The following is a 12,127-nucleotide window of genomic DNA, read 5'->3' on the forward strand; positions in this document are numbered from 1 at the left end:
GAGAGAGGAGAAGAAAAGACAGAGGAGAGGGGGAGGGAAGAAAGGGGCTAATTGGAGTCTCATGGACTTTCATGGACTTTCCTGTCCTGGCTGATTTCAAACCAAGATCTCAGCCTCATGAGTAGCTAAGCATAGGTGTGAGCCATCAACACATTGAAAGTCAGTTTTGAAACACAGGCTATATGTGCAGCTGACTGACTAATTTCTTTGGTAAACAACTTCAGAGGCTAGGGGTGAGCTTTGTAGAACTAGGGCTACTAGACTGAAAGAACTGAGTCATAAACAACGCTGGGCAACTAAAAAACTTCATGTGTAGTAAAACTTTGCATGACAAAAACAGAAGTGGGTGTATGAACATGTGGTGGTGAGTCTACTACTTATTATATCACCAGGACAGCCAGAAAAGCCAGCGATGTGTCAGACATATTAAAAATCACAAGTGGTAGCTTGGGTGGTAGCTTTCATGATGAACATTTCAAGAAAGATGTAATATGATTAACTTCTGTAACAGTACCAGTTCTGTAAGTGTAGGCTAAACTAGGGCCCAAGAGCTCAAGGTCTGAAAGTGTGGCCATATATCACCCCAATCTTTAATGGAAATAGTTGGAGAAATACAGGTATCAAGACTGTGAGTGCATCAAAGACCATATTGGAAAAGTCCACACACAGGAAAAGTGTGGGCCTGAATCCTTACACTGTAGAAGGGGAAAGGGGTGAGCTATTGAGGATGGAAGAAGACACTAAAGGTTTTGAGAGAAGTGAAGCACATGTAATGGAGCCAACACACTACTGAGTGTTGGCAGCTCACACATGTAAATCCTAGTCAGTCAGGAGGTTGAGATCTGAGAATTGCCAGCCCAGACAGGAAAAGTCCATGAGATGTATCTACAACTAACCACCAGAAAACCAGAAGTGGAACTGTAGGTCAAGTGATAGAATTGCTAGCCTTGAGCAAAAGAAATTCAGTGACAGTGCTCAGGCCCTGAGGTCAAGCTCTTGGACAAGCCCCTAGGTAACTCAGGTCTGTCAAGTAACCTCACCTTTCCAACAATGCTGTTGCTTCAATGTGAAAGGTATAGAGAGAAATTCTGAATTTTGTAGTCCTTTGCAGTCATTTTTTTAAAAAAAAGGTCAGGAAGTGGGGCACCAGTGGCTCATGCCTATCATTCTAGCTGCTCAGGAGGCTGAGATCTGAGGATCATGGTTCAAAGCCAGCCTGGGAAGGAAAATCAGTGAGACTATCTCCAATTAACCATCAGAAAACTGGAAGAGTTGCTGTGGCTCAAGTGGTAGAGTGCTAGCCTTGAGATGAAAGAGCTGAGGGATAGCGCCCAGGCCCAGAGTTCAAGCCCCATTACCAATCCCCCCTCCTCAAAAAAAATAGGATCCTAAGATTTGTCCCTAATTTTGATTTGCCTGCAGTTTTTTCTACTTGAGGAACTGCCACACTTATTTTAAAATTTGTGAAAGTGTTTTTGATTCTCTAGAATATTGTCTAATGTACAGAGAAGCATTGCTGGATTATTTTCTCTTTTCTTTGTTAGACTGCAGTTGAATGGTCTTTACAGTGTTGAATATTTCCTGCCTTCCCACCATTTGCCAAGACATTTTTATTTATTTTTAAAAATATGGCATGGTAACAAAACCAAAGACACAGGATGACCCACTGCAACAAGGATACCCACAGGATAGTATATTGGAAATGAAGGGGGAGGAGTGTGGGAGATGGGGGAGGGAAAGGATAGTGGGACAACAACAAGGAAGGGAAGGGATACAATGATGGACAGGCAATGTACTCATTGCCTTACTCATGTAACTGTAACCTCTCTGTACAACATCTTAACAATAAAATTTTTAAAAATATGGCATTGTCCAAGAAGAAATTTACCTAACTTATGCAACTATAACCTCTTTGTATATTGCCTTTATAATTTAAAAACACAAAAAGCATTTACATTCAAATAATAAAATACACTTGCTTATTTTCAAAAAGTATTACATAATTTTGTTATTAAGGTATGTACAGAGGGGCTATCATTTCATAAGTCAAGTAATGAGTGCATACAATGTCACCCCTAAAAGTCATTTTAAAATAATGGTTTATTCCTCAAAATTATTTTACCCCCTCTCTAGGACTACTGACATAAGCCTCTGAGCTTAGCTACATCCCTCCCTCTTGCAACCACTCTTCTACTTTCTCTAGCTCTGTGTGTGTGTATGTGTGTGTGTGTGTGTGTGTTTGTGTCCTTGAAGGCTCATATTCTCACATGGCTTTTTGCTCAAAGCTGATGCTCTATCACTTGAGCCACAGCTCCACTTCTGGTTGTGTGTGTGTTTGTGTGTCTGTGTGTGGTTAACTGCAGATAAGAGCCTCATAGACTTTTCTGCCTGGGCTGGCTTTGAAATGTGATCCTTGGAGCTCCAAGTGACTAGCATTATAATCGTGAATATCAGACGTTCTAGCTAGGTTATATCTGCCTACATACATATGATTTCTGTTAAGTATCAGGATGAAAAGAACACAAGGTTTAGGATAGTGAATTCTGGTGTTAGAGCATTTTGGTTTCAAATCCCTATTCTGTCCCTTACTGTCAGTAAGGGTTGAGAGACCTAGAATAAATTGCTATATTTCACTTTTATGAATTTAACTTTATTCTAACTTGACTTTTTATTGTTGCGTAACTTAACTTTGTTGTAAGGCATAGACTGCATCCTTTTCTACTCTTTTATATATCTGAGTGCATTTTAGATGCCAAATGCTTATCTATTAAAAAATTAGGATAGAAATGAATAAACTGGTAAAAATGGAGATGTTACAAGCAATCTCACTGGGAAAGACTCTGTGTGTGTGTGTGTGTGTGTGTGTGTGTGTGCCATTCCTGAGGCTTGAATTTAGGATATGGGCACTGTCCCTCAGCTTTTTTGCTAAGGGCTACCTTCTACCACTATAGCCACAGCTTCACTTCCAGAGCTTTTTTTGGTAGTTAATTGAAGAGAGTCTCATAGACTTTCCTGCCTGGTCAGGCTTTGAATTGTGATCCTCAGCTCTCAGCCTCCTAAGTAGGGTGGAAGACATTCTTATTTCATCCCAGATTAAAAGAGAAGTATATACCTGTATCATCATAGCAAACACTTGTCCTAAGTAAACAAGACAGTACCAAATAAAAAATAATTACCTGGTCTTACTTGACAACTATTATTATTGCAATCAGATTTCCCCTGGTGCTTTGGAGAATAAATCCAATGTACTGAAGAAGTGAAAACAACTAGATGGACTGGCTTTTTTTTGTAGCACACATAAAGTCTACTATAAAGCTGTGATGAGTATCTTTTTATGCTAGCTTTTTTTAAATATTTGTTGAACATTATACTATGGGGACATTAAGACATTTAAATAGATGTAGAAACATGTTCAATTTAAAACACAATAAAATACTATCTCATATCTCAAGTATTTTCTGTATCCTAATCTTAACGTTTCTACAGCTGATTTTGTAAGAAGTGATCTATCCTATTGTATACAATTAGCTCATTTTGTAGATAAGAAGGTAAAACCATCCTGAAACAGGAAACCAATATTCTTCCTGTCTAATCAACAAATCTAAACATTTATTCTTTTCATCTATTTACCCTTGCCTTTGTCCACCACAAGCTGCTGCTTAGATGTTCAGCAGAGTTTTATGACAAAGAGAAAATTTTCCTGAGTTACTTCTGTATCTCCACCCCCTGAAAGAAAGGAGGAAAAACTGTTTCATACAAAAGGCTTTTAGTTGTATGAATTAAAACTGCCACCTAAGTGTGGGCTCATGTAACCAAGAGGGATTTCACCTACATCCATTCAGTCAGTTTTGGGGGGTTTCAAGAAATTCCAAAGAGTCATCAGAAGAGGAAAAACAAAGGTAATGCTTTCTGCTACACAGGTAAAGCCTTTGAAAAGATGTGTAATATGTAAAACATTCTGACACCCCCATATTATTTTTCCAGAATTAACGGTATAAATTGGTTCTCTTGTTCAAGAGCTTCCTATTGCTCTCTCTAATCACTACTCACAGTAACCTCAATCCTGCCACAATGTACAAAACACAGCTCCTGCTTTGCATTGCACTAGGTCTCGTACTTGTCATAAACAGTGCACCTACTTCAGCCCCTATGAAGGAAGCTCGAGGACAACTGGAGCAAGTACTGCTGGACCTACAGGTGCTTTTGAAAGCAGTTAATGTAAGTACATTTTCTTTCTTACTAAAATGACTTAGCTTTTTTTTTTTGCCAGAGTTCATTTTTTTAATTGTAATGTATTATGCCTTCTCAGAGTGACAAGAATCTCAAACTGTCCAGGATGCTCACGTTTAAATTTTACATGCCCAAGAAGGTAAGTACAATATTCTATGGGTAATTTATGTTTTCATAAGACTCAAGGTAATCTGAATGTCTGCATGATGGTTTGATTAGCTCTTCATTTGAGGAAAAATTTAGTAATTCTGCTACCTTTAAAAACTCTTTAAAAGAATCAAAATGCATTCAATGGTGGGGCTTTTATTACTATAATTTTGCCTGTATTTTTATATATATTTGTGTGCTGGTAGAGAGGGAATAAAAAGGAAAATAATATTCTCACTTTGTTGCTGGCAGTTAGAAACAATTAGGTTAACTTGGTTTATTTTAAAAAGTACATCTCAGGAGATATTTGATTATATCATTTTAGCAGGTAAAGAATTGAAATCAATACAGAGGAAATTTTAAAAATAAATTCTTTATTGTTTTAGGAATGATTCTTAAAAGAGTTTAAGCAGCATAGCACAATAATATCACAGCCTCTGGAGCAATATTATCAGAACTGAATCCCACTCTGCCATGCCTTGTTTGCATGACCTTAGGCAAGTTACCTACTTTTCTTAGAACAATGTCTGGCAAATACCACTAGTAGTAGTGAAGACAATGGCTAGATGAAAGCATGAAACAAATTTTTAGATTTATATAACTTTGTGATTTTTTTTTCTAAGTAAGTTTCATTTGGTTGTTCTGGGGTTTACAAAGTCCCATGATAAGCAACAGATCACCTAAATTCGTAGACCTACATCAGGGGTATGAATTTTCCTAGAGTTAATAGACAATGAGCAAAACCTGTGTGTCAGAAAGTTTTTCCCAATGTAAATCAACACTCCCACCAACACTGGGGAGGAGATGGGAGGTAGAAGGAATAAAAAAACAACATTTTACTGGGGCACTTATTGTTCACACCTGCAGTCCTCTGCTGAGCTATAAGGATTGTGGTGGAAAGCCAGCCAGCTTACACAACCTGTGAGATTCTTATCTACAATTAACTTCAAAACAAACAAACAAAAAGCAGGAAGTAGAGCTGTGGATCAAAAGGCAGAGTGCTAGCCTTGAGCAAAAGAGCTCAGACACAGCACCCAGGCCCTGACTGTCTCAATATTGGAATGCGGGCATGTGCGTGTACACACACACACACACACACACACACACACACACAAGTGTGGCTTAAGTGACAGAGCATCAGTGTTGGGGTAGAAAAAGGCAGGTAGGCAGGCAGGGAAGAGTGAAAGAATCCCTAATGGAAGGAAGGAAAGCAGGAAAGAAGGCAGGAAGACAGGAAGGAAGGCAGGAGAGATTGATTTCTGTTGACATTTCTGCTTTCTTTGATTGCAAGTGCTTCTCTTAGCTCATTAGAGTCATGTAAGTTTTAACTTCATCAATAAATTGAGTGTGTCACAGTGAAATCCTCAATTTGCAGAATTTTTGAAAGGGCAGTAAATAGAAATACATCCTCTCTGACTCTACTTTTCTCTAAAATATTTCTTAGATAATACAAGATTACGTGTGTGATTTTAGAGGGTGGTGAAATTCTTTGCGATCTAAGTTTCTAGATGCCAACTCAAACTACTCAAACTGTGATAATCCATTTAACTTGTTCACTTGACCACCATTCCACATAAACGAGATTTGAGAAATAAAAAGTCAATTAAAAATGTTATTAATGCTATAACGAAAAAGAATTAAAGTTTCACCCCAGCTTTACCTACACGTGGCCTTGGGGAAAACAGAAAATTCTGAGCTTTAGTTTCCTTATCTGTAAAATGGAGAGAACATTACTGCTTTGCTTATCTCGGAAGGACCATGTAAACTCATTTAGAAGAAAATACCACATGGCTATAGTAATGTAATAATTGCCGAAAAGTAAAAAATCTAAGATGCAGTTAACTATATCTTCCTATAGGCTATATTGAGATTACTACATGGCTGTAATAATGTAATATGTAAAAATTTTGAACTATGTCAAATGGCATAAAATCACTCTGTCCTGTAACATTTTGCTCTCAACTCTTAAATATTAGAATCAATAGAATATGATTTCTTTATTTCCACATTCTGATTGCTCTGATTCTAATGATTTCTGTGCCTACAACTACAGGTCTGCATTTGGATATGAAAATTTGACTTTTTCATAAAGGTTCATTAAGATGTAACAACTCATCAAAATTTGAGCCCTTATCTAGCCTTATATTATACAATATATTGGTCCATCTGCACAGCAATTCTGAGAACAGGGAGAATGATTTTTAAAAAAGCATATATTGCTACTTTTAACAAATTGGAGATTAATATCTGATTCTGACCTTTAGTATAGGGTAAACTAGCTGAGAATTTTTATTATTATTGTAGGCCACAGATTTGAAGCATCTTCAGTGCCTAGAAGAAGAACTCAAACCTCTGGAGGGGGTGCTAAATTTAGCTCAAAGCAACAACTTCCACTTGAAAGACAGCAGAGATTTAATCAGCAATATCAATGTTACAGTTCTGAAACTAAAGGTAAGACATTATTGCTCTTCTGGGAAAAGGTGCTGCATTTTAAAGTAGCATAACATTTTTGCATTAGTGAAGTATCCATGTATTTGATTAAACAAGATTTTAAAAGTGCATTGTGACTATTAATCATTTTCAATGCTAGATGACACATTAATCCATTGTGTGGCTAAGGTAGAGGGTTATCTTCTTTTGTGACATGCCCCAATATCAACACTCTATCAATTCATACATTAACATGAAACTCAAAGTGAAACAAAGTATTAAATGAATTTCATTATATATTTTGCAATTCCTTCATATCACTTATCTGAATTGCCAATCCCAATTACCTGAAAGGCTTTTCCATCCTTGGCCAAAAGGCTAACCACAGGATATTTGTCTCAAAAAAATGCAAGCCACTAAAATGAACAAAGGACTAGGTAAATGGTTCATTTCAGCTCCACTTTAAGGGCCTTGAGTATTTTCAGTTGCATGGGAAGCCGAAATAAGCTTGACAGGACTCAGGTGAGAAAGAGATTCAAAGCTCTTTTTTCAACCCTTCTAAGTACAAAATTCAGGAGTTAACAGGCATCATAAATAAACAGCGTAATTTTAGTTACACTAGGAGGAGGAAGTTTCTAAAGCCAACTGAAGATGTTTTCAATAAGAATCACTTTATTAGTGCCACATTTCAGTTAAAAAATGTTTTTTTTTTTTTTTGTTGGTCATGGGCCTTGAACTCTGGGCCTGGGCGCTGTCCTTCAGCTCTTCAGCTCAAGGCCAGTGCTCTACCACTTGAGCTACAGCGCCACTTCCTAAAAAATGTTTTTAATATACTGAGGCCAACTATCAGGTAGACACTGGCAACTCAGCTCATCTATGTGAAACAGTTTGCTCTAAAATCATTGGCCACCATCGAAAACTCATGGTACAAATGTAAGACAAAACGATGTGAAAATTAGGAGAGTGCTTCAAAAGCCACATACTTTAAAAGAAAGATTACAATAATTAAATAGCTATATGTGAAAAGTATATAACATTACAATTTTTTTGTACTGGTCCTGAGGCTTGAACTCAGGGCCTGGGCACTGTCCCTAAGCTTCTTTTGCTCAAGGCTAGCAATCTACCAATTGAGCCACAGAGTTCCATTTCCAGTTGTTTGGTAATTTATTATTGATACTTATGGCCTATCCTGCCCTAGCTAGCTTCAAACCTCAATTCTCAGGTCTCAGCCTCCTAAGTAGTTAAGAATACAAGCATGAGCCACTGGCACTTGGCTACAACTAATTATTTAAAAGTAATATTTATATTAAACAACATATTCTCACTTGACTGGTAAGGAATTACTGCAGATTTAATCATGTGTCTCATTGATCTTTTAGATCAAAATATTTCCTTCATACATTGTTAGCTAGATGTAGAGCTGTACTATCTTTTCAGCAGGAAAGACAAACTTCTGAAAAACAATCTACAGCACAAATATCTAATGTTTACACTTAAGAAAAGTAGGAACTCAATTGATGCTTGGGTGGAGCTATTTATGAAGACATGCTTCAGATAAATTCCCCCAAACAAAAGCTTGTCCTTTTGTACTCTGTGGTGAGTTTTATCCTGACTTGGAGAAAATACAAGATTTATTTCAGTAGAGTAATAAAAGATTCTTTTGTGTGTGTTGTGGTCCTGGGACTTGAGCTCAGGGCCTGGGCTCTGTCCCTGAGCTTTTTTGCTCAAGGATAGTACTCTGCCACTTGAACACAGCCCCACTTCTGGCTTTTTCTGAGTAGTTTATTGGAGATAAGAGTCTCACAGACTTTTCTTCCCCAGACTGGCTTCAAACTATGATCCTTAGATCTCAGCCTCCTGAGTAGCTAGGATTATAGGCGTGATCCACTAGTGCCCAGCTTAATAGAAGATTCTTAAAGCTTAAGAACAACAACAAAATGGACATATCATACATAAAACCTAAGTCAGTATCAATAGGGATATAAATCCATATCCGAAGGAGAGAGGTCAAACAACTTCATTTTACCTGCAGTATTGAATACTTGTCTAGACCTCTAAACATTTAAACCCAACTGACAAAAACACCTCAATTATTTTGGCAGAATTGGTAAATTAATAGGGAGATTAACAAAGGAGTTATGATCATCAGCCTGAATATCATCTGGTGGTCATTTCAAGAAAATATGAATGACTGATGTTTAACAAGCTTGAAAGTAAATGCATAAGCCTTTATGGCTTCAGTTGGGAATATACATGCATAAAGTAAACTGTTCTAAATTTGAAGTACTTTTTTCTTTTATAGGGATCTGAAACATTCATATGTGACTATGAAGACAAGACAGCAACCATTGTAGAATTTCTGAACAGATGGATTATCTTTTGTCAAGGCATCATCTCAACACTTACTTGATCATTTTGTGCCTCCCATTTAAAAGTGTCCTATTTATTTAAATATTTAAAATTTATATTTATTTTGAATATATGGTTTACTACCTTTTGCAACTATTTTTCTTAGTCTTAGGTGATAAATATGGATCTTTTAAGATTCTTTTTGTAAGCCCTACGGGCTCTCAAATGGCTTATTTTAAATTATTTATCTGAAGTTATTTATTACATTGAATTGTTAATTATATCTATGTAAATTACTAAAAGTATTTAATAAAATTGGTGAATATACACGAGTTTTTTTTTTTTTAAGAACAGCAGAGAGAGAGCAGCCAAAACATTTCTGAATTACTCATGTGAACTCTGAGATGGCTTTATGCTTACAAAAATCTCTCTACGCTCTGGAAAAGTAGCTAGAATTAAGACATGGGCTTGTCAGAACTATTGAATTCTCCTTTTAAGAGGATTTTGGATTCTTAGTCTGGTCTTAGAAAAATCTAACTGGGATATATTCTTTCTCCTTAAGTTTAACCAGAATGACACATTCTTGAAACTCTTCTCTTAGTTTGCACTGCTATAACAAAATATGTGTTCTGAGTAGTTTATACATATAAGTTTATTTAACTCACAGTTACTGATGTTCAAGTTCATGCTGTTATCATGTGTTAGGCTCTGTGATGGTCTTGTAGTAGATAGTGTCACAATGGTGTGTGCAGTGGGTGCAGAAGAGGGATTTGGTGGAGGTGCCAGGCTCAGTGACAATTCTTATGAGACACTAAATCCAGTCCCACAATATCTGACCCACTTACCCACTTTTTCTTTAAAGTCAGGTTCTTACTATATGCCTCAAGCTGGCTTAAACTCATGGTACACAGTGTGTCTTTGAACTCATGACCCTCCCTCCTTTCTTAGTCTTCCATGTGTTGGGTAACAGATGGTCACCACCACATCAAGCTTTTCTGATTCATTCTTTTGATACAGCATTAGTTCATTTATAAGGATGAGCCTCCATAACCTAACACCTTGTAATTACTACTGGGGATGAAACTTCTAGTACATGAACCTTTGGATGGCAAACACTTTTCATAGCTCCACCTTCGGATGGCAGCACTTTTCATAGATCGAGTGTTCCTCCTTTCCACTCTCAAACATCTTAATACTATGGCTTCCCTCAGAGGCCCACTTGTATGGCCAAGATCAAAAGCCTCCTCTGTCTTTGGGCTTTCCATTGGATCTTACCCATGGGACATCTATGGGACAGAATAGGTTCCCTGACTCTCTCCCTATAGAGTAGCCTGTCTCTTGACCAAAGAGCACACACTGGGATTTTTTTTTTTCAAGTAAGGGGTAGGTTTATTCATCATTCTGGCTGGCACCAGGTCATGTTGGCCCTCCACGCGACTGGGAAAGGCCTGAGAAAGAGACCTGGGAAAGAGCTGGAAAAGAGAGCATCTAGACCTGGCTAGGCCTTATCTAGGGTATGGGTGAAGAAAGGCGTGGCCATAGCAAATTCAGATGTGACCTCAGCAGATGCAGATGTGACCTCTTCCAGGTGTGCAAGTTGCCTAGGTAACACAGGTACTGGGTGGAAACTTTGCTGCGAGGAGGGTGGAGTCTGCTCATCATCCAGGAGCGGACCTTACATTCCAGCCTTTTAATAATCATGAAATAAAGGTGTTGGATCTTGTCAAATGCTTTTTCTGCATCTATTGAGATAACCATGTGGTTCTTATCCTTGCTCCTGTTGATGTGATGAATTGATTTGCATATATTGAACCAGCTTTGTATCCCTGAAATGAATCCTGTTTGATCGTGGTGTATGACTTTTTGGATGAATTGTTGAAGTCGACTGGCCAAAATTTTGTTGAGAAGTTTTGCATCAATGTTCATCAAAGAAATGGGTCTATAGTTCTCTCTCTTTGATGAGTCCCTGCCTGGTTTTGGGATGAGGGCTATGATGGCTTCATAGAATGAGTCGGTAGTGAACTTTCTCTTTCAATTTCATTGAAGAGTTGAAGGAGTATTGGTGTGAGTTATGCTTTGAAGGCCTTTTAGAATACCACTGTAAAACCATCTGGTCCTGGGCTCTTCTTAGATGGGAGGTCTCTTATTGCTGTTTCTATTTCAATGCTTGATATGGGCCTGTTAAGATGGTTTAACTCATCTTGGTTTAGTTTTGGCATGTCAATATTTGCTAGGAAAAGGTCCATTTCTGCCAAGTTCTCAAACTTATGAGCATAAAGGTTTGAGAAGTATTCCCTTATAATGTTGTGAATCTTGGTTGTTTCTGTGGTGATGTTTCCATTCTCATCTCTGAGTTTATTTATTTAGGTGTGTTCTCTTTTCTGATAAGATTTGCTAAGGGTCTGTCAATTTTGTTAATTTTTTCGAAGAACCAACTTCAAAGAAACAACTGCCCAATAAATAAGTGGGCTAAATACTTAAAGAGAAACTTCTCTGAAGAGGAAAGAAGGATGGCCAATAGACACATGAAGAAATGCTCAACCTCTCTAGCCATAAAAGAAATGCAAAACAAAACATCGAGATACCACCTCACCCCAGTTAGAAAGACTATAATCAAGAACTCTAATAACAGATGCTGGAGGGGATGTGGACAGAAGGGAATCTTACTACATTGTTGGTGGGAGTGTAAACTTGTTCAACCACTTTGGAAAGTAGTACAGAGGTTCCTCAAAAGACTCCACATAGAGCTCCCCTATGCCCCAACAATCCCACTTTTGAGCATTTACCAAATGTTCACAAACAAGACCACACTAGAGCTACCAGCACAATTATGTTTACTGCAGCCTTATTTACCATACCTAAGATATGGAACCAACCCAGATGCCCCTCAGTAGATGAATGGATTAAGAAAATGTGGTATAGATACACAATGGAATTCTATGCCTCCATCAGAAAGAATGGCATTGCCCCA

General features: G+C 37.7%; 1 protein-coding gene across 1 annotated transcript; it reads left to right on the plus strand.

The window, feature by feature from the left end:
- The first annotated feature begins 4,062 nt into the window (after positions 1 to 4,062).
- Il2 (interleukin 2) lies at positions 4,063 to 9,293 on the plus strand. The gene is made up of 4 exons (XM_013022140.1): positions 4,063 to 4,218; positions 4,310 to 4,369; positions 6,682 to 6,828; positions 9,110 to 9,293. Exons 1-4 carry the CDS (start codon positions 4,072 to 4,074, stop codon positions 9,215 to 9,217), a joined length of 462 nt encoding a protein of 153 aa, XP_012877594.1. The 5' UTR covers positions 4,063 to 4,071; the 3' UTR covers positions 9,218 to 9,293.
- Positions 9,294 to 12,127: the final 2,834 nt, after the last annotated feature.

This window comes from Dipodomys ordii, unplaced genomic scaffold (assembly GCF_000151885.1).
Source record: "Dipodomys ordii isolate 6190 unplaced genomic scaffold, Dord_2.0 Scaffold60, whole genome shotgun sequence".
Lineage (NCBI taxonomy): Eukaryota > Metazoa > Chordata > Mammalia > Rodentia > Heteromyidae > Dipodomys > Dipodomys ordii.